General features: G+C 37.7%; 2 protein-coding genes across 2 annotated transcripts in view; one reads left to right on the forward strand and one right to left on the reverse strand.

Annotated features, from left to right (window-relative positions):
• The window catches only part of LOC142341831 (endosome/lysosome-associated apoptosis and autophagy regulator family member 2-like), a 250,975-nt gene extending 249,022 nt beyond the window's left edge, over positions 1–1,953 (forward strand). The window contains exon 24 of the mRNA XM_075393083.1: positions 1,297–1,953. Within this exon, the coding sequence (XP_075249198.1) occupies positions 1,297–1,407 (111 nt within the window). The 3' untranslated portion in view covers positions 1,408–1,953. The remainder of the gene's footprint in view (positions 1–1,296) is intronic.
• A 16,484-nt stretch (positions 1,954–18,437) lies between these two features.
• LOC142341834 (bone morphogenetic protein receptor type-2-like) overlaps positions 18,438–23,526 on the reverse strand; it is a 46,058-nt gene continuing 40,969 nt past the window's right edge. Inside the window, exons 7-8 of the mRNA XM_075393086.1 lie at positions 19,787–20,004; positions 18,438–18,744 (exon numbers count right to left, since the gene is read on the reverse strand). Of these exons, the coding sequence (XP_075249201.1) occupies positions 18,600–18,744; positions 19,787–20,004 (363 nt within the window). The 3' untranslated portion in view covers positions 18,438–18,599. The remainder of the gene's footprint in view (positions 18,745–19,786; positions 20,005–23,526) is intronic.

The raw sequence follows: 23,526 nt of genomic DNA on the forward strand, positions 1-23,526 counted from the left end.
TAGCCTCTCTCTAAGAAACAGAAGTATGTTCAACTACGAAATGCCATCAAAATAAATCGGACTTAAAAAAATGTTTTTGTACGAAAATCTTTTTTTTTCAATATCTTCTGTTATTTCAATCCCAGTCATGCTTATTGGAATCAACGGCGGCTATTTTCCGGCAATCTGCCGGGTATGTTTGAACTTCTATAAATGTACAATTTGTGATGAATACTCCCTCCACCGGATGGTTAGGCCCGGCAAAATAAAATATTATCACTGCAAAACAATTCACAGCTCACATAGCCTTATAAAAACAAAATTTTGGCGTTGTTCCCTTTAAGGCCCACCTTGGGTGCATTTAACGTATTATAACATCGCCAAACGTACTTTTTTTTAGAAATCTTCGCCTATTGTGACGTTCCTTTTTCACATTTATTCACGTTTTGTCTAAAACTTGAGTTGTGACTGTAAATTGTGGACAAGAATTACAAAATTCGTCACATTTATATTCATTTAACGTAAGCAATGTTCACGAACGATGAAATTAATGTCCGCAATTTTGAGCATGATTTATGCTGTAGTCTTTAGAGACGATGGCTTCCCTTTTTTACGATAGCTCCGCTAGTCAGAAACAAACAAACCCTAAATTAATCTAACAAATTAACAACCTAAATTTATTATAGCTTTCATGGATGTACTCCGGGAATCGACATCAATCACAACACTGAATTGCATCAGACGTTCCAAACAAATGTTAAAAATCAATTAATGAAGCGGATTAAGATAAACCCATTAATACAGCGGAAATTAGATACTTTATCTCTGGATAGATTAGGCAATTTGTATATAAAAAACGTTAAAATTGTGGAAAATGGTTACATTAAAATTGTGAAATTTAGATACTGTATTTCTGGACAATACAAAAGCGGAATTTGGTTATGTTTACTTGATTAAATTTGACGGTAATTTTTGGACAAAAGTGGCAAAATTCCGTTACATTTACTCACAAATGCCAAAATTTAAGAATTGTGGGTAAATGGGACGGACGGATATTTTCAATTTTGAGCAAATTTGAACTAGTTTTTCTACTGTCACTTGTCCACACACGCTTATAAACCTAATCTTAAAACATGGTTGTGTATAATACTTACATTTTCGTGTAAATTTACTCGATCAAATTGTACGTTTGGCAACGCAATGATAACCTCTCCCCAATTGCCGTAATTATACCATAAGGGACCTATAATGGCAAAGAAGCAAATCCATTTTGTACAAAAATCCATTATTTAAATATAAAGGTTGATTGTGTTCTAGAATGGAAAAGCTCACTTCAAAGATCAAGGATCCGATGATGAGGCACAGGTGCGACTGAGTACTGGTGGACGATACAGTGATGAGATGGAAAATGCCTCCAGCAGAATATAAGCTGTGACGTCACTTAATGCACTGAATTTCCTCACTCCTGCTACGATGAACTGAATGAACAGTTTGATTGGATGATGAAATGAGAAACTACAATAAGTTTAACTGAGCTTAAATAGTCACTACCATTGGGTTTTGATCACGCATTCTCCGGATCTGTTTCTTCCCCTAGCCCTCTGGAATATAATATGATCATCTATAGTTGTTATTTTACGCGTTATATTACAATACCTCTGTTTAGGCTAGATTATGCGAACCCTTAATTTTGTTTAAAAAGAACTCGTAAGATGTTTTTGATGGGTGTATGATATGACCTAATCATTGGTAGGTTTATGATAGTTGTTCACGGGGGTAAGGAACAGGTGCTGTGCTCCTCTCATCTGCTCATCAGTGTAATGGATTATGAATTGAAGTGTTCTAAGAAGAAGCAGTCTGCCTTCACTTTGACTGTTCTTGATCAACTGTTTAATATTAAGCAGAAAGAGAGTATTTTATTTTGTTGCCATTTCATTTTTGTCTCCTCAATCAATGCATTTTTTTGTTTCTTGCTTTAACCTAGTAGCGATTTTTTTTTTGGGAAAACACGTGTGCACTTTTACCTTCTCCCACCTGAGTCTTTGAAAATATGGAATTGTTTCATTTTCTCCAGGGTAGATTTTTCCTCCACACTTTTTAATGGTATAAATAAAAATTATAAAAGCTAGTCCCTCCTCTCATTATGCTGTACAAAACAGGATCAGTGCCAAATGGATCATTAATTTGTTCACTCATTGTATGTAATTAAAAGCAACTTCTTGTTCATTGTGGGAAAAGGAAACAGTTGCGAAATTTTGGATAACGTTGCTATGGCACGCAAAAGAAAGAATTGAACAATTGACAGTGCAGGTGATGATATATTATCACTCTGTGACCACTCGAAATAATAATAATTTTCACCATCTTGGTTTGCCCCTATGTGGGGATATTCTGATTCAGTTCAAGTCCTCTAAAGGGTCTCAACCCGAAGGATAGCAGTAATACTTGAACTTCCTTAACGCTTTTGACTCGGATAAAATGAATCAGTTTCATTATAGGGTGAAGTGCACCAATACTCATACCAGTACAGGTCTTCTGGTTTCAATCATTTTGAGCTCCTCTGAATCTATTTGTCGTATTCCTGCAACCACTGTGCTATCATTCCTCCTCCCCCAACAATACCTCTCCTAGTATGTAATGTATTGTATGTATATTTTGAAGCTGCTTTATAGTTCAATCGCTGTTGTCATTCTCAAGTGCTAAGTGCCATGCGCACATCCCTTCAAATCTTTTTTATTCTGACATCATCAACCAAGTTTGTAGATAAAATCTCAAATGCTGAGCTGAATGCGTGTCTAAGCGAAAGATTTATAATGTTGACATGCTTCTCAAATTTTTTCAAGCGATTAGGAAAAATCGTACAAAAATTGGACGTTTGCTGTTCAAATTTCCTGCTTAATTACTGCATATTTACCAACAAAATAATAATTTGTGAAGCTGGATTAACGGTCTCGTTTGAAAGGTTGTAATTCTATTATATTGTCGTAAGGTGCTGTTCCTCAAAAATAATGTTTTCATGAAAATTATCTCAGGTGCAGCATCTAAAATGTGACGTCACTTTGGTTTAGAAATACTTGGACCTCCATTTGTGAAAGCTAAACGAATTATTTGAATGAACAATCATTTGTCTTATTGTGTGTAAATGTTACAATTCCTTCTCATATCTTCCTTCTGAAATTTATATTTAAATTTTCTAATGTGCTAACTTGGGTTAAAAGGCATGGTGTGATTGTGATCACACACACACACACTATGCTGACAGAGGTGCTGTTCTCTACCTTTTCAAAGTTAGTCACTTTTAAAGGTTTTTGTTGTAAATATTGAATGCCTGACATCGGCAGCTGCTGTATGTTTCCAGAAGCCTTTTTCAGGTTGTTACATTGTATATTTGGGGTAAGGTTGAAATACTGTTTTTAGAGTGTTCAATTCAAGTTCTGATCTCTTCATTCTGTTTATGATTAAATAATTCCCAATCAACTAGTGCTGCCAACATGTCATTGTACATGTTCGAGTTCGCTAGGCATTACACGAGTACATCTTTTGTATTTGTTCCATTTCATTAGAAATGGAATATTTGTTGGATGCAGGCTTTTCTCCAGACATAATCGAAAAGTCAAGCAAGGAGGCTCAGTAATGTGTTCGCACATAATGTGTGGACACCGCTCAACCACATTTGTTTGACTTAATTGTCTACCAAATGAGGAAACTTTCAAAAATTCATTGTTAAAAAATAATTGGTGCATCCATTTAAAAAATCGCTTTAAAATCAAACAAAGCAAATTGAATAATGCCTCATTAGAGGGCCGATGATACCCGCCGTGAAAGAGACAAGACAAACAAACAGTATTAATTACGACCAGAACCCAATGCCTATCTGTTTTAAAAGAAAAACAATAGTCAAAATAGCATCATAAAAACTAAAAACAATGTAAATTGACGGGAACTAGAGAATATAGGGTATTGGGTATAGTTTACATTTAGACAAAAAAGAAGACTGGCAAAGTTTAAAAAATACACCTTTTGAAAACAATTTCAAAGCCAAGAAAACCATAAGCTATAATCGTAAGTCATAAAGTGGCTTCATTTCTACCTCCATAGTGCGAGTTGGCGTAGTCAAGAATGTACAACTACAAAAAGAACAAATACAGGCAGAAATCGGCCTTCAAACTCATAATCTACTCACTACGAACATAAAAGAAAACCACTTGCCCCTTTTCCAACGTCATTGAAATGGTATGTGACTTGTCATTAATGTGATGATAGGATAAAACAGAAAAAGGGAACCGAAAAAAAACTAATTTGTTCAAATAAGTCAAAATTTTTTTTTTTGATAATTATCGAGTTGTATTGGCGAAAAACCATGTGGTATCAACCGAAAGCATTAGATAGTTTCTTTAATAGCTTTGATCAATTAGACAAAGTCTTGACAAAAATAAATTCTGGCAAAGCTAAAGAATTCATTAAAAAAATTGAAAAGACTTTCAGAGCCACATAAGCCATGAACAAAAAATTAATCCGAATAATTTTTCGGTACAAAATCAACGATGAGACAAAAACTTGGCTTGCTATCACTGCGCGGTTGTTATTGTGCCAACAAAATTGCGTAAAAGAATCTTGTAACACGAAAATTCTTTAATATCAAAAAATAAATGATGCATTTTGGATAATTAGTGATAATTAGTAACTTCAGGCTGCCAAATTGTCAGTTCCAGAACACTATCTTAGGAACCGGGGTAAAAGACTTTAGAAATGTCTGTGGAGATCGTTTCAGCAGTTTGTACGTCTGCACTACTGGTCAATTTGAATAAACTGGTCTAAAGAAGCTATTTGATGCAATTTCTCATTTTAATACTAATTTGTTGAAAAATTCAGCCGCATTTTTAGCCGAAAGAGTTGATTCACACAATTAAGCAACTCTATTTGATCCTTAAAATTGAAGTCAATAAGATACTGTAAACAATTTTTATCATAATTGTAGAAAAATGGAGCGGACGTTACTGAATATGTGAACAAAACTTAAAAAAAAATTAAAAACAAATTCAGCATCGCGTTGTCCCTATTTCTAATGTACACCATTAACTTATCCGTGTTTTGCTGTAAGATATCAAGAAAAGAGAAAATTCGTGTGCTACGACACGGCATAATCAATGGGAAAATGCTTGCGCCTGGTCAAACCTCTCCCCAGTAGTTGAAAAACCGAAACCTGAAATCAACTTGGAGATGTTCAGGTCAATTCCAAAAAACTGGAAAACCAGATGCTTTCGACGTGCCTCACTGCAAGATTGAAACAAAAATTACTTGTTTCGTTTCCGAAGCTGATCTGAAGACTGCTTATGCTCTTGACTTAGCTGGGGACCGGTAAACATAGCAAAAATAATGATTGAACTAAATTGCAATGTTTTCAAAAGTTTGTAAGGTATTCATGAACTGAATTGAAACTGTTAGGAACTAAATAAATCTAAGCGAGAAATATACCAAAATGCGTCATTTTTCTTAGCCAATCAGAATCGAGTATTTAAATACGCATAGAAATCGTTCCAATTTACGTACAAAGCTCGGAAAGAGTGCAAATAACATAATTTCGTTAAACCTATTAATTAAACCTATCAAGTAAGGCTCGTTTGAACTTAATATTTTTCGGTTTTTTGCACGGTTTCGAATAGAATGGTGACCAGCTTTGATCTCAAGTATCAAAGATAGACTGATACCAGTTAAATGAGCAAAAAGTCTTTGCCGTCTAAAAACACTTGTGGCTTTGTACGTTTTACAGCTTATACGTTGTTGCTTTACTATACGTTGATGCATACAGATAGCGAATTGAATCTGCGAAAGTGTGTTTCACCTTTATTATGGCGCCCCACAAGGGACGAGTTTTTGTATGAGCTGACAATTTTGCGTTATTAACTGTTCCAGTTATTTGGAATACACATTAGATCAAATGTTCCAACTGCTCTGTTAGTTACGCGACGAACGACAAAATGTAATGATGGAGAATCATAATACCGGCTGCAATTGTTTTCAACCCAGAATATGAATATCTCATGGCAAAACTAAAACGCGAAGAGGCCGAGAAACAAGAACAAGCTGCCATGCGCCTCGCTAAACAAAAGCACGAAATTGCCATGAGAAAAAAGGAGCTTGAAATACAAATGGAACAGATGGCACTTCAAGAATTGGAGGAAGACCACCGCCAGCATGTTGCAGCAGCTAAATTAGATGAGGCTGATTTAATGGATAATCATTCATCGTTTAGTCACCACTCAAGTAAACTGAATTTGTTTAAAGATAGGGGATCAGATAGAAGTCAGGGACTTGTTCAGGATTGGGTAAATTCGTTTCCAGCAGGTAATTCAAGTGAGTTAAACTTTTCTCGTCCTGGTTCAGCAACCGCCGACCCTCCTGTTAAAGATACTTCCCCTAGTAATACTCTAGAAAACCCAAGTAATGTCGCCGATAACTTACATCATCTTGAAATGCTTTCTCAGTACACACGGCCAGGAGTTGCAATTTCTGTTGCCCAGCAGGAAGCTTTGTATCGGGAATATCTCCAGGCTCAACTGCAGCAATCACTCATTGATCAAAGGGCACATAGTCCCTCAGGCAGTGGTGAGGTGAACCAAGTACCAGTCGACGTACAAAATGTCGCACTCCCACCACCTCAACCACCTATGCAACCTCCCCGGCCACCGACACCCGTTATGGCACCAGCGAAATCCATTTTTTTACCTGATTTTTCAGCAAACCCACAGGTAAATCAGTTCATGGGTCCAAAAAGCTCCAGTGTACCTTGTCAATTACATATGTCGAAGCCTCATAATCCGCAACAACAGAATCCACCTCAAAGTAACATTACACACCAAACACAAATCCCTATTGCCCATTCCCCGCATAAGGTCCCTCCACCTCTAAACCCACTCTTGAACCCAACTCCCGTAATCCCGCCTCAACAATTATTTAATCCTCAGCCTCCCTTGATTCCATTGCCCGTCCCAGCGAGCACAGCAACATACCTACCCGTCCCAAACATTCCACAGCAAAACTTTGTCCAATCGCCTCAAACCCGCCTGGTACCGTGTCCTACAGCACAAAAATCTCCCCTGAACTGTAACCTTGATCTAAACTTGTGGAGTTTTCCTCAGGATAAGCCCCCAAAGGTAAACCAGGCGACAAATAATGCTACCATCTTCAAAAATGTTCAACCATACCTACCCCCAAGCACAGCTAACCCTGCTATCAGCCATGCCACCTTGCAAATGAGTGCACAACATAATCCAAATAGCAACTACGCAGCTAACTGTAGCATCCCTGTTAACCCCTTTAGTACAACTACTAACATCGCGCCACCTTTCGTCACGCCGGTTTTACATCCAACATACGGGCATACTGCTCCAATACCATTGTGTTGGGGTGGCCCACCGCATCTCACGCCTCCAGCGCCAGCATCTGAAAATGCAAGCTTGATTAAGGCATTCACTGACGCCTTATCTAGCAAGAGGAATGACCCACTACCCGAATGGAAGTTGTCACAATACAGTGGGGATCCTCTACAGTGGCACGAATGGTATGGTCAGTTTAAAAGCGCAATTGACTCTCAGTCCTTAACTGATGATGTAAAATTGACATACCTTAAGACCCTCGTAACAGGTAAAGCTAAAACAGCTATAGCTGAGTTCGCTTACTTCGTCGCAATGTACAAAGACGCACTGAGGACCTTAGAACGTAAATTTGGCGAACCACAGGCGGTTGTAAGTGCACATTTGGACAAACTCAACAGCTTTCCACCACTGAAGATGCACAATAGCGATAACATCATTAACTACTCGGGGTGCATTTCAAGTCTTGTCGGGGCATTTAAATCGCTGTCATATGATTTGGATTTAAAGAGTGCTGCGCTTCTCAACACTGCCGTACAGAAGCTTCCACCCAATATGAAGGAGTCATGGTCACTCTTCACGGTCAAAAAGCATTGGGTGAAACCTACTCGTCTTGTTTTCAATGATTGGTTAAAAGAGAAGGCCGAAGCGCACGATTTAATGAAGAATACCGCAACTAAAGCAAGGACTGAGGCTATCAACAACTCAGTAACAAGATCAAAAGTTGCTTCAAAGGCATTTGCTTCAAATACGCAACAGAAGAGTAACCCTAAGCCGCAACAGAGATCTCCGTCAACATCAATCTCTAGTTGCATTGTATGCATAGGCAGCCACCGGTTGTGGGAATGCCGTGTCTTTAAGGAAAAGACCCCCACGCAGAGAGCCAAGGTCGTGGCTGAGGCAAAGCTCTGTTTCTCTTGTTTGCGTTATAAACACATGTTTAGGCAATGCCCAAGTCCCCGTAAATGTAGGAAAGATGGTTGCAACAGCTCCCATAACACCTTACTTCATGGAGCTGAAAGGGTTTTCCCAGCTAAACCCTCGACAAACAAGAACATCGATACTTCGAAGTCGAACACAGGTACAAGTAGGCCATCTACGGGTCAACAGCAACCAAGCAAAACAACCACTTTGTCATCCGTGACGGATGTTAAAAGCCTCCTTCAGGTCACGGAACTGAAACTTACTAATTCTTCTGGCACTAGTACTACGGCGTTGGTTTTATGCGATACCGCTTGCAGTAACTCTTGGGTGTCCGATAGTCTCGCAGCTAGACTCGGTTTGCAGGGTACCGCATTAAAACTGACCGTCAAGGGTATAAACACAGAAGAACTCATAGACACAAAGGTGGTTCAATTGACTGTGACACCTCATAAAGACCAAGACTTCGAAGCATTGACTGTGCGTCCCTATGTGAGGGAAACATTAAACGTAGGTTCCGACATCATTGACGTCAAGTCCATGCAAGAAACTCACCCACATTTGGCAGTTCCAGATCCAGTAAGATATAGCTATGGAGAAATTGAGATGACACTTGGACAGAATGTCTACCATGCCATCCGCCCGTTAGAGTATTTTTCAGCCGACGAAAAGTGCTCACCGTTGGCTGTCCGCTTACCCATAGGTTGGGTTTTAAGTGGCCCACTCCCGTCAAGTTCAAGTTTAGTCTCGGTGTGTTTCAAAGCCAGTATTGAACAGGATTTTGAATTAGCTTGTCAGGTTAAATCTTGGTATGATATGGAATCGTACGGCGCGTTCAAGCAAGTTGACCCACGATCCGCAGCGGATGCTCGCGCGCAGGAAATATTTGAAACAACAACTTTCTATAACGGCCAAAGATACGATGTCGGTATGTTATGGGCTGATGACAACATCCAACTCCCGAATAACTACTTTTCATCACTGGTACAACTCAAGTCTCTCGAAAAACGGCTCTCGAGAGATACATCATTGAAAGAAAATTATGCTAGTACCATCCGTGAAGACTTGGAAAAAGGTTACTTGATTACAGTCCCTGATGCTCACAAGGTCGAGCAGCGGTCGAATAAAGAGTGGTACCTACCACATCATCCCGTAATCAATCCGAACAAACCGGTGAAAGTGCGTAGGGTATTAAATGGTGCAGCAAAGTTCCACGGTACTTCTTTGAATAAATCTTTGCTCACTGGCCCCGACCTGCTCCAAAACCTAATCCACGTACTACTTAGGTTCCGTCAACATCAATTCGCTGTGTCCGCAGATATTGAGGGTATGTTCCTCCAAGTGGGTGTCCCTGACTGCGACCAGCCATCACTGCGTTTTTTGTGGCGGGAGGACCCCACAACAAATGTTGTAGTGTATCAATACACACGCTATATATTCGGGGATAAAGACTCCCCACATGCGCTAACTATGCACTGCAACGCACGGCCCGAGACAATGTTATTCAGTACCCGGAAGCAACCAAAGCCGTCCTAGAAAACTTCTACATGGACGATTACTTGGATTCGGTGGAGTCACCTGAGAGGACTCTCAAAAGATCGAAGGAGTTGGTGCAACTTCTCCATCTAGGTGGGTTCAAGCTTACTAAGTTTGTAAGCAATGTACCAAATCTGGCTGATCGAATTGATGGGTCACCTCAGTCCACCGAACCAAAAGTAATTGCCTCATCTAAGGAGGAATCTTCGCACGTGCTTGGGTTGAAATGGGATCACAACAATGATACTCTAGTTGTGAGTCGGGGTACCTCCAGTACAGTAGCTAAGTCTTTAACACAACGCTTGGTATAGAGCCTAGTGTCTAAGGTATTCGATCCCATCGGCCTAGTGGCACCATTCACCGTTGGTGCCCGATTGTTACTAAAGGACATCTGGCGTGCCAGCGGGCAACACTGGGATGAAGAATTACCAAAGGGCACTGCTGAAAGGTTCCTCGAATGGAGTGTAGAACTACCCAAGCTTGCCGCAATCACTACACCAAGGAGCTACTTTTCTGGAAACTTTGAACACCTGGAACTCCACATGTTTGGCGATAGTTCACAAGAAGTTTTCAGTGCCGTTGCATTTCTCCGAGCTCGAGTAACTACTTCGAGTGGGCCCCAAACGGAGCTTGCGTTTGTCCTGGGTAAAGCTCGCGTAGCACCTATGAAGGTCATGACGGTTCCAAAGCTGGAATTACAGGCAGCGCTACTGGCCGCTCGATTGAAACAAGATATCTGTCGAGCTCTCACAGTAAAAGTCAACAGGGTTTTCATGTGGACCGACAGCACCACTGTCTTGCAATGGCTTAACTCTGCAACCAAGCACCCAATATTTATTGCAAACCGTGTTTGCGAAATCTTAGAACACACTAGCGTTGATGAGTGGAACCACGTTGCCTCAAGCCATAATCCGGCAGACGCCGGCACTCGTGGTATGTCCGTTGAGGTTTTGCAATCAAGTAGCTGGGTGAGAGGTCCAGATTTCTTAAGAACCAAGCAATTCCCGTTCCAACTAAGCACTGAAGTAGTTAATAACATCAAACTTGGTATAGTAACTAAGGAAACTGACGAAACCAATACATCATTGGCCGCATCCGTAACCAAGTCAGCTAAGGAATCGCCCCCGCAACTAATTCCCTTCGATAAGTACAGTTCTTATCAGAAGTTGCTACGGATAACAGCGTACGCACTCCGCTTGTTACCTTCTCACGAATGTTACCGTAATGTCGATGGTAGCATCACAGACCCCACGGAGCTTGACGAAGCCGAGCGTCATCTCCAGTATCTTGTGCAAGGGGAGTCATTCAATGCAGAGAGAAAAGATCTTCTCGAAAACAAACCCGTTAAACGGAGTAGCCGTATTGCCCCGTTTTCTCCCTTTATTGGGCCAAACCGTCTAATCCGATCGGCAGGCCGCATCAAGCGGTTGGTCGGAGTTGACTTTGATGTAAAACATCCTATCGTTCTTGACGCACGCCATGCATATGTAAAGTTGTTCCTTAGGCACAACCACGTTAAACATCATCATCAAGGTATTGACTACCTGCGGGCTAAAATACAGGAACGTTATACCATCCTCAAGTTACGATCCTCACTGCGTTCAATTAAATCAAACTGCGTCACGTGCAGAAAGTTCCGAGCTGCCACTATCCAACCAATCATGGCTGACCTCCCAGTAGAAAGACTCGCATACCAGTCTCCTCCCTTCACAAACACCGGGGTCGACTACTTCGGCCCGCTGTATGTTACTGTACGTAGGACTACCGAGAAGAGGTGGGGTTTCCTCTTCACATTCTTAACTACTCGAGCCGTTCATGTTGAAATCGTTCCTTCCATGGACGCCAGTTCGTGTGTAATGGGAGTGGAGCGGTTCGTCTCTCGACGAGGCACACCAACCATTATTTGGTCTGATAATGACACTAATTTTGTTGGAGCGGAAAAAGAACTACGCGAGAACATCGAAAAGTGGAACACCATCAACATTGTCGTGGAACTTGCCCACAAAGGCATCAAGTGGAGGTTCAACCCGCCCAGTGCGCCTTACCAAGGTGGCATCTGGGAGAGGCTAGTACGCAGTTTCAAGCGCGTACTTTACACACTCCTTGGAACACGTCGCCTCACGGATGAGGTTTTAAGTACCATTTTTTGTCTGGTCGAACATGCACTTAATTCACGTCCGCTAACGCCCGTAAGCGCCGACCCGTCCGACCTAGGAGCATTAACACCTAATCACTTTCTCCTCGGTAACCAAGCACGTAGTCCCCCGTCCGTCATTGGCGTAGATGAGTTTGATCACCGTAAACGTTACGCCCGCGCGCAGTCTTACGCTAACGCTAGTTGGTCTCGTTGGATCAAAGAACACGTACCGGCGCTGAACCGACGTTGCAAGTTGCAGGCGCCTTCCGAGCATCACCTTAAGACCGGTGACTAGGTTTGGTTAGTTGAAGAGGCCAACCCGAGGGGTTACTACCCTACTGCTCGGATCACTGAACTTCGTTAAGGTTCCGACAGCGTTGCACGCTCCGCCGTATTGCACACGTCCACCAGATCACTCGTCCGCCCGCTTGTAAAATTAGTACCCATTCTCCCAACATCTTCTTCTGGGCCGGAGGATGTTAGGAACTAAATAAATCTAAGCGAGAAATATACCAAAATGCGTCATTTTTCTTCGCCAATCAGAATCGAGTATTTAAATACGCATAGAAATCGTTCCAATTTACGTACAAAGCTCGGAAAGAGTGCAAATAACATAATTTCGTTAAACCTATTAATTAAACCTATCAAGTAAGGCTCGTTTGAACTTAATATTTTTCGGTTTTTTGCACGGTTTCGAATAGAATGGTGACCAGCTTTGATCTCAAGTATCAAAGATAGACTGATACCAGTTAAATGAGCAAAAAGTCTTTGCCGTCTAAAAACACTTGTGGCTTTGTACGTTTTACAGCTTATACGTTGTTGCTTTACTATACGTTGATGCATACAGATAGCGAATTGAATCTCCGAAAGTGTGTTTCACCTTTATTAGAAACTACTGCACTGCTTACGTAAAAATCATGGCCAAATTCGCGTTCGAAACTGAAATTTGTTCTATTACTGACGAAAAAATACGAAACATTCTTACTTATTTCCATGAAAAACTTATTGAAAAAGACGACCAAATAGTTTCTCTAACAAACCAAGTTACCGAACTGGAATCCAGAGTGATTCAACTCGAGAGGTTTAGTTTGAAAGACACAATCATTATAAATAACCCCCCTTTGCAACCTGGTAACGCCAACATAACGGATCAAATTTTATTTTTCTTTAATAAATCATTGAATTATTCCATGACTCCGGACGCAATCAAAGCCTGCCACCCCTTGGGTAATTGGAAAGGTAACACCCCCCTGCAGTAATTGTCAAATTTATTTACTACAACGATAAAATTGAATTATACAATCGTCGTCCAATGCTCGCAAATTTTAAGAACCCCCTAAATGGTAAACCCGTATAAATGAAAGAACGTCTCCCCCAACATGATTTGGCAATTCAAAAACGGGCAAACGAACTGGATTTGGTCACCACTACCTACAACTGTAGGGTAAAACTGTTTTTAAAAACTGAAAATGGGCGTTTAACAAAACCTGTTGATAGTGTTAAAGCAGTTGAAGATCTTGAATCACGTGCAATAAAGAAAATATCTCCGTATCAACGCAACCAAGCCAACAACTGGAATCCTCATCAAGTGCCAAATCAGCGACGAAACAAACGACCTGGCGATGTAATTGAAATTGATAATTTCGACGAAATTTATCATATGGGAGCAACACCAGCTGGAAAAAACTTAATGACAACGACACACCGCCCAAAAGATGATTTTCCTAACGTTTAAAAAACGCGGTTTAAAAAAACAGACGCAGTGTACACTCTCTTTCGACTTTTTGTTTTCGTAACATTTTTAAAATCAAGTAATTGGACAATCATCTACCACTTGGTAATGGAAAAAAAACTCGAAATTGCTTGTTTAAAAACGTGCAATCCTTAAGATCCGTCATGACCAACTTTGCTGCCAACTAGAAACCCTCGAAACCAAACCAGCTGTAATAGCTGTATGCGAAACCTGGCTCACTGATAACGATCCAATAGACATGTATTTCATAACAGGGTATCATCCAATGATAGTAAAAAATAGAAATGACAAAAGAGGAGGAGACGTTGGCTTTTTTGTACGAGATGATTGTAAGCTAATATCCAAATTCTTTTTTGAAGGAAATCTGGAGCACCTACTTTTAACCATAGAAAGTGGAAAAAAGCGGATACATTTCTGTGTTCTATATAGGCCTCCCTCTGAAAAAATTCAAATTTTTATTAAGACTTTTGAAAGTTTACTGTTCAATATAAGCGCGATGAAAGAACAAACTATTTTTTGTGGTGACTTTAATATTGATATCTCTGATACATATCATCAACGGTACAAAAACTTGATCAATTCATTTAACTATGAAATGCAAAACGCAGAACCCACAAGAGTAACTAAGTTCACGAGCAAATGTGTCGATCATATTTTGTCGAAACAATCAAAAGACGTATCAACCCTGAAATGGACTTTCAGCGATCATTACGCTCTACTTTATGAATTTGATTTTTCAGTCTCTAGCTCTCAATCTTATGAATTTTATTACAGTCGTAATTTTAAATTTTTTGAGAATGAACAGAATTATTTGAACTTCCTCTTCATTCTCCAACATAGATTAAACAACATGAATGATTATGATCTTGAAAGTTCTTGGTGTGAACTAAGTTCAATAATTCTACAATTTTTTGATGATAATTGTCCAATTACGAATAATAAAATCTTCAAAAACAGTTGGATGACAAACAGGCTAAAGAATCTTATTAGAAAGAGAAATCGTGCTCATGATACACTCACCCAAATAGTAAAAATGAAGTCCGGTTCAAGCAATTACGTAATCTAGTAACAAATGAAGTGCGAAATGCTAGCAAACAGCACTATGATCAAAAATTTAAATTGTTCAAGGAATTCCTAAGGCAAAGGAAAAAATCAGTAATAGACCTCGATGTGGAAGAATTTAATCACTTTTTATCAACGTGGGGAAGAAAATGAGTAACACAAATTTTCACAATGTAGACAGTGAGCCTGTTTTACCATGTCACGACAAAACTTTTTTTAAATTTCCCATTGACACTGAAATTTTCAACATAATAAGTTCATTAGAAAACAAAAGCACAGCGGGTCATGACGGCATCAGTAACAAACTTTTAAAACTAGTAGCTTCAGTAGTCAGCTATCATATGGCTAAACTGATAAGTAGGAGCATTCAAGAAGGATTTTTTCCGGTTTGTCTTAAAACAGCTAAAGTAATTCCTCTACATAAAAATGGAAATTTTGAAAACCCTTCAAACTATCGACCAAAAATTTGGAAATTGAGGATAAGCTCAATAATGACCTGAAAAAGATTGAAAATTGGTGTTCAAGAAACAAACTTGTCTTTAACAGTAAGAAATGTAAAATTGTGGGTTTTGGCCGGAATGTACAAAAATCAAAAAATCTTCTATTAGGCGAAGTGCTTGAAGAAGTAGTTTCATTCAAATATCTAGGAGTGTTAATTGATAAGCATCTAAATTTTGATCTACACATTAAACATGTTGGAAAAAAATTAGCAAAATTCAACGGAATGCTGTTCCGAGCAAGAAACTTTTTCTCGAAAACTTTTCTATTACAAATGTATAATAGTTATGCCAAACCAATGATATCGTATGGAATTTTAGCTTACGGTTGGGCAAAAAAACAAAACTGTTCTTTTTTTGTCTACAAAAACGCATTTTAAAAACTATCCTTTTCAAGAAGAGAGGAGACCATGTATGCTATCTTTTCAAGCGTTACAACGTGCTGTCAGTTTTTGATTTATATTTTGACGCTGTTGTAAAAGCGATCCTGGATCAGATTGCAAAAGTTTCTCCTTTGAATTTTCTTGATGTTGACAGTAACAGGCCAAACACGCGGGCGTCCATTAAGTACTCATCCCTTTGCCAAAAGTCAAAACACAGACTCAGAAGAAATCCTCGAGATTTTCAATAATAAAAATATTCAACTACCTTGCTAAAGAAAATCTATTACCCAAACAAGTAGCTAAAAAAAATTTTTTTTCGATTCGATTTAAACTTAGGGCATATTATTTGGATAATAAAGATGTTTTCGATATGTTTTATTAGGTGTTGCTCGTTTTTTTTTTCTCTGGGCACCTCTTGTAGAGTCTTTTGACTCGTATGGTGTCCAAGATGGTAAATAGATTAAACTTAATACTCCGTATAAAGTACTCTGTATAATCTACCATCTGAATTTAAATCAAAAAAAGTGCTAGAAAAATGATATGCATAGCAACCTTTGCGTAGGGTTAACATAGAAGCTCGCGCTTCTTTGATTTGCAATCAATTTATTTTCACAGACAAGCAAATGAAGCAAGCAAGGGTACCACAGACGAAGGGAATTCCCCAAAACGATAAAGTTTAGAAATTAATGTTTTTTAGAAGTCGTCTGTATATCGCTGGAGCAACTAAATTCTAATGTGTTTTTTGTTTTTTTTTTAAATAGGAACGTTCCAACTACGTGAAAATGAATCGAAGGTCTTGAAGGAGTTCGCAAGGTCTTGGAGGACTATCGGAAAATTCCCTTCTGAAAGCTACCAGGCTCAAAATCTATTAGCAAAAAGCGTTTCTGTCGTGTCAGACGGTGTGTCACAAACAGCCTTTGGGTTGAGTTTTGAACGATTTCAGTAAGTCTTGTTCTAATTTCTCCATATTTGCTGACTTCTATTTCAGACTAAACATCCAATTAACGAATTCTCTCAATAAAATTGTTTTGCAAGAAATTGAAACTTTTGTTGATTCCAACTTCCCCTCTTTCTTCGATATTAGATATAGCAAGAAACAGGTCAGCGTATTGCATTACTAGCTTGTCTCACCTTCAACTTCAATTCCAACATAAAACAAATAGGTATCTGGTCAAATTACAATTTTGAGCAATATAATTTTTGCACTGTGTTAGGGGCTTTAAAAACCAAAAACTTGATCACTGAAAATTTTGTTAATTTTATTGCTACCCTTTTAAAAAGCTGATAAGTAATAAGTGACAGTTTGTAAAACGCAAACAATCAACAGTGGTGGACTGAAGCAATGTCATTTTTGAATTGTTATAAAATGGCACAAAACAGCAATTTGACATTTTTGCAAAAAGTAACAATTTTGAGAGCGAGACGAAATATGATCACGTGTCAAAAAACAACAAAAATCTCCTTTTGCAACATTTTGCTGCATAGATTGTCTTGTAATTCCCTTATTATTTTACTAATGATTTGAATTATCTTTCACGGAAATGATTGTTAGCCAGAAACAGTTTGATACTGACAATGGATAAAGACATCTGATGTAAAAGACGTTTAAGTCAATTAGCAAGTACAAGTCAATTATAGTAAAAATTCGCATCAACACTTAAGGTGTAGCATTACAAAAATTACACGAAGACACCTGTAGACAAATGTAATTATTATCAATTATACGGGAACATCGAACATAAGTTGACTTGAAATCATATTCATCAACTTGTTGGGCGGAGGAAAAATTAAAGATTGGTTCCTTTAAAATTTTAAGCAGTCTAAAAGGATCCGAAAAGGACAATTTTCCCAAACTGAGAAAACTGTGGCCAAATATTTGGAAGGTAACCAAAACCAGCCTGGACGAGCAGCATCGACGTTTGAATCTTGTTTCACTACCATTAAAGCAATTAAAGAAGCGAATATCAGTATAACTACAATTCTTGTTGTAAAAATCCGATGGCCAACCAACACACATCTTGTTCTTAATAAGGAAAAATGAGAAAATTAATACTCACCTTCAGCTAGTAAAAACCTACGGAATACCAAACTCCACTTTGAGCCGTATTAAGAGGCACACCACAAATTGCTTGAGCTTCGTTCGATAGCCTTTTTTTCAGATATGCGTGGGTCAACTTGAAACAATTTAATGGGCTTTCATATTGTATCCTTATCTCTTAAATGTATAAGTTTAGTTTCGGAGGAAAAAGATAGTTCTACATTATCTTTGAAATGCAGGGAACAAGAAAAGACATTAAATCCCATAATGAGCCTGAATTATATCTAAAACCAAGACTGATGCATCGGGAAAATCACTACATAAGTGTACATGTAACCAGAAGTAAATTTCGAAGATCAGAACTTAAATAGAGTTAAATAGGCACAAATCCGGAATTTTTGTTTGTGCAAGTTTTAGAAGTTACAAACAAAGCCAGAAGTCATTTTAACGAATCAGTGTTTGATGCAAACCACGTTACAGAAGAACTGGCACAAAACTGTTAATATCACAGACAAATAATAATTTAAATCTATTTTAACACAATTATTTATAATGCTTGCGCATTGCTAGCGGGCTATGGTCATTCTTAATCGGCCCATGGGGTTTGATATGAAACATTCACAACCGAACATGCGACTTGTTTACCCGAAGTCAGACATTTTTATGCAAATTTTCTCGATGCTGATTGGCCAGTTGAATATACATGTCTGTTTGTTCTACTAGCGCCAAAATTTTCCTTACTTTGTCACTCAAAACAGTTCTTCACAAAATCTATTCTAAATAATGAGCTTTGCAACTCAAGAGCGAATTGAAATATATCAGTACAAAATGAAATAAATTATCTTTTACAAAGAAGTTAATATCTTTTAATAAAGCGGTGTATGTGTTGAGTAATTTATAATGCGTGTGTCGTCAGTTAGTTAGACTGAAGAAGAGCGTTCGTTGTCTTCGTCATTATCTAATTGGTCTGGTGGTAGAGAGGGCATGTGACTTGTGGCAGTATGCAAGTCTGTAGCGGACACCTCCAGTACTAGGGAAGATCTGTCACCATTCGAATTGTGTTCCCTGGAACAAGGAATATGTAAAGGATTTAGGTTCAGTTGTTAATATTGTACACATAAACCGACTAACGTCGAACGAATAGCTCTCGAACAACTGGTGAGGCAAACAATTTAGAAGGGGGCAAATGCTAGACAAACTTCTGGTGTAAAAGTGAGGTTCGAACCCGAAACCTCGGCGATGAGAGTCGCTGACAAAAACCTCTACGCTACACGATTTAAATAGGTACATCGCTCACAATCGGTTTTATTTTAGACTTAACTTCGGAGTTACCGCAATTCAATCTCTCAAACAAATCAAAAAGCGTGGAAAAGTCACTCAAGAAGTGACATCGAAAGAATGTTCTAGAAGGAACAACGATCAAGCAAAAATTTTGCATAAAAGACATACTTGTTACCATAACTGCTTCAAACTGCTTGCAAGAACAATTAATTATGATGATGGAAGCTTAGCCACTGCTCGGCAAAAAATATGTTGTAATCAGCTTAATATTTGTTCAATGAATTATAATCATGGGAATATGTTTTTTTTAGTTAACTGTTGTGAATATGCTTAACTCTTATATCTTTAGTTCGGACTATTTTGTCTGCTTTCTTGGGGGGCCATTTAGTCTGGGACTGTTTTGTCTGTTCACCGTTTCCAGACCCAAAAGTGGTTCACGAAAATAAAGTTTAGCAGAAAACGATATTTCCAGCACTTTCTCGAACTCTTCACAAAGGTTTTTGCGTTTCGTATGTAGACATGAAATTATAAACCAGAATGCAAAATTTTCAGCAGTGAAAGGTTTCAGCCTTAAAATACATGCAAATATCATTTAAAGATCATTGGAACATTGCCCATTTCTAATTACAAAAAATATTTATGTTCAGTTAACATCGACCAGATAACTTTCCAATTTCTCATTACAACATTCCGCGGTTAACGTAGGTCTTTTTCAGCGCAAAAAATAGTAATGCAAATTGGAAAGCAGTTTCAAATTATTGCCACTGCTATCATCAAAAGGCCCGAAATATTGTTTACAAATCTATATAGTAATTTATGAACTTACGCATCGGAGGGGTCTAGATTGGCAGCAGCACTTTCCACTGTCGCTACATTGATGTGCAAATGGTTCAGGTCAACAGTGGCAGAAGTTAGCAACTGAGCTGGGACAGCTGTAGATGGCAATTGTACCTCCCCCTCCTGGTCAAATGGGTTGTGAAGGAGGGGGTGTGGGTGCGTGTAATCGTCATCAGGGTCAATTATGCCATTGTTCCACAATGAGGACTAAATAATAAATTAAATTAGAAAAGATACACTGGCATATTGCACTAACAGCGTATTACTGATCTCTGCGCTCAACTTATAACCTCACAGCTCGATTGCTTCTATCAAAATAGAGTGTCACAGGAAAAGTACGAATGAACACTTAGTGAAGTTCGTCAGCCTTTCCATTGTATAAACAGGTTAAACTTTCCATTGACATTACGCAACCTAAAAGTAGGTCCTTGTTGTATCTGTTCCGTAACTCTGATTGGGAAAATGGGAAATTAATCGAGAAACTTGCGCAGAGTACCCTTGCTTAAAGCTCGCATTTCGAGATACCAAAATTTTTTCTATTTTAAAATCTGGTTTTGTAAAATCTGGCGACATTGGCATTTGGCATCTAACAAATAGGTGCTTCGAACTCAACATGTAGGGCAGATTACTTATTGTTCCGACCCCCACTTTAGTGGGGAGGGAGGAACTATATACTCAACTGGGTTTTTTTTGTTCAGTCAATTTTGGCCGATCGATATATTCATCGTAGAGAATTGTGAGTGGTATCATTGAAAAGCCCGTCCAGCGTAGAATACGGAATTAAAAAGATTTTTTCGATTTTCGTTTCTTACAGGGAGTTATCGAGGTTTAAAGTTTTGTGAACATTCGACTGTTTTTGTTCACATTTTCAGTAATTTTTGCTAAATTTGGCACAATTTCGCTAATATAATTCAACATAAGTTAAAAAAATAGAACAGCAGAGTGTTGTTGATAGAAGAGATAGAAGAACGTTGCTGAATTGTTTGATTGAAGTTTTTTGGCTCAAATTTTTGATAAAATTTTTAAAAATCAAACTTTTTTCATCAAAAATGGCACAAAATTTGGTTTTTTGGTCCACTTTGTTAAAGTTTGTCCGACTTAGTGACCTAGAAACCTTAAAACAGACTCCCTAATCTTAAAAAGAGCGCTAGTTGCAATTAGGCGCCGTATGAAAGTCTTCTGGAATTAAAACTTTGACTTTTTGCAGATTTAACTCGATAATTATACAAAATGCATCGTTCTTTTTTTTTAGTATTTGAAGAATTCCTCGCAACAATTGGTCTAATTCGCAAACAATTGGAACACTTGGTCTGTTTGCTGGGCGCCCGACAAAATCAGGGAGAAATTCGACAATATCATGTATTCTTAGAATCAGAAAATTTTTGGTTTTTATTTTGATGCAGCCATTTTTTAAAGTTTTTTGCTTTTGTTTTTTTAATGTTAATTACTGAAAATCTTTTTTATTCACGGCTCCGTTAATGACAAGTCCAATTTACGTAAATTTGAGGCCGAATGTAGATACAGTTTGTTTTCAGAGAATCAAAGGGTTTTTATGGCTTTGAGGAAGAGTTTTGGGTAAAATTTAACTGAATTCTTGTCTTTTGCCTTCAATTGTTATTCTTTTGGCAGTCTGATTTTTAAGTTTAACCACTCAAAGTTCTAAATTTGTTCCTCAACAGGCGCAAGTTAACCTTTTCTATTCATTCGGTTGTTACCTAATGTCTCTTATGTTATTGAATGTATTTGTTTTAAGGAAATTTCTGTGATTTTTTGAACTTGTCAATTTTGTATACTATTTTAGTCAACATTTTGCTTATTCTCAGTAAAAACAGGTCACCCTTTCCTCCGTATAGAATACAAACCAATTTTGCGTCCGATTGTTTCGGCAAAAGGTTTTCTTGCTTTTGGTACTACGAGTTTTCATACAAAATTTTCTAATTTTTGTGCATAATTTCTCATTTTTGCTGTTGTTTTTGTTTCTTTTGTAAATTGTAACATCATTTAACAATCTAACTGAAAAAAGCTTTACAACATTTGAAACTGAACATATTTTTTGTTTTCATAATATATGGTTTGAAGGGCTGCGACACCGTTCTCTTGTAGAAATTGGTAGAGATTTTATTTTTGCCCTTTATTTGTTGTTAATTTTTGTTGTCATATGCCAAATACTTTGTAATTAAAAGTCAGTGGCCAACTAAAGACAAACAAATGAACTTAACAACTGATATCGGTAAATAGCTAATGGTTAATTTGACTTTCGAATTAAATTTCTAAAAAAGTAATAGTATTCTTTAATTTATCCCTTTTTGTTCTGGTTTGCGTTTTTTTTTCGTATTTTACAATGTTGTATCAGTTTCAAAAAATAGCCCCATTATATAGAGATTTTTATGTTTTCTTGAATCAAACAATAATTGTTCTGTTGTTTAAACGTTTTGAATGATGTCTTCAGGGCTTAGACAATTTGTTTCAGAAGAATTTTGTGAAGTTTAGATGCTTTTCAGTTTTTGTGGTTCTTTTTGTTGTCATTTTGTTATAGTCGTTATACAAAAAGACGTTATCATGGTCAAAAGAGAAGCAAATGAAGATGTTTTATTCTCGCGGTTATTATTTCAGAAGTTTAATGGCTTCAAAACAGTGGTTTTGTAAAGTTGTTTGTGAAACTTATTAGTTCAGCTTGAACTTAAAGTTACTTTATAGTTTTATGATTTAGTCTTATCAATAAGAATCGCAATTAGTTTTCCAAGTAGTTGCCAGACAAACTGTCTAAAGTCTTTTAGTCGAAAGATTTGCTGGCTATGAGTTTTGAAAACATTTGTTTTCAATAAAAAAAGATAGATTTTTGAGATCAGCCAATTTTATTTCTGTTAAATTGTAGCTAAGAATCTCTATATACAATTCACTTCAATTACCTATTTAAAAACAATTTTCTCGTCATAACGGTTTTTTTCCTCGAATGGTCTTTCTTCTTCGAACAACCAGTTTTCATAAAAAACAATTTTCGTAATTTTTGCATATTTGACCCTTTTTGGTAGGTTTTTGTTGTCTTTTCATAGTATCACAATAATAATAGGCGTCACGTTCAAACAATCCTAACGAAGATCTTTATTGTTTTTAGTGATAAACTTAATATTTAATTGATTGGGGGGACATCGTTTTCGTGCATGATTTTTTGTGCAAATTTTTAGTTTTTGCCGTTTTTTATAGTCGTATGACATGTCCTGGATAATGAAAGGCCTCATTCGATCTCTATTGAGGTATAAAAGACTCTCTCAATGGTTTCACTTGTGTATTTTTTCTAATCAGTTCGAATTTAATTCCTTTAAAACAAAGCAAAGTTTTTAATAAACTTTGCCCCTTTTGCTCATTTCTAGTCGACTTGTTGCTAAGTTTTATTGAGAAAAAGTCCCATACTTTGTTTCAAAAAAGTGCCGCTTAATCTTCTGATTATAAATTTTATCTGATGCAATTTTGATTTGGTTATTAGTGGTTTTCAAAAATGGACAAGGAGTTTTGGTCGTAAATAATATTTGTAACTATTTGATTTTTATTGCCGTCTTTTCTGGTAGTCATATTATGGTAGCCACAGGTCTCATAGGCCCTCTAGAGTAGATTGTTTTATTCTTTTAGTAGTTTGTTGAACAATATGTTGATATGTTAATTTTTTTTATCTCTTCCTCATTTGGTAGACAATTAAGTGAAAAATGTAGATGAGCGGGGTCGGAACTTAAT

The sequence above is a fragment of the Convolutriloba macropyga genome, chromosome 6 (genome assembly GCF_964194025.1).
Source record: "Convolutriloba macropyga chromosome 6, txConMacr16.3, whole genome shotgun sequence".
Taxonomy (NCBI): domain Eukaryota; kingdom Metazoa; phylum Xenacoelomorpha; order Acoela; family Convolutidae; genus Convolutriloba; species Convolutriloba macropyga.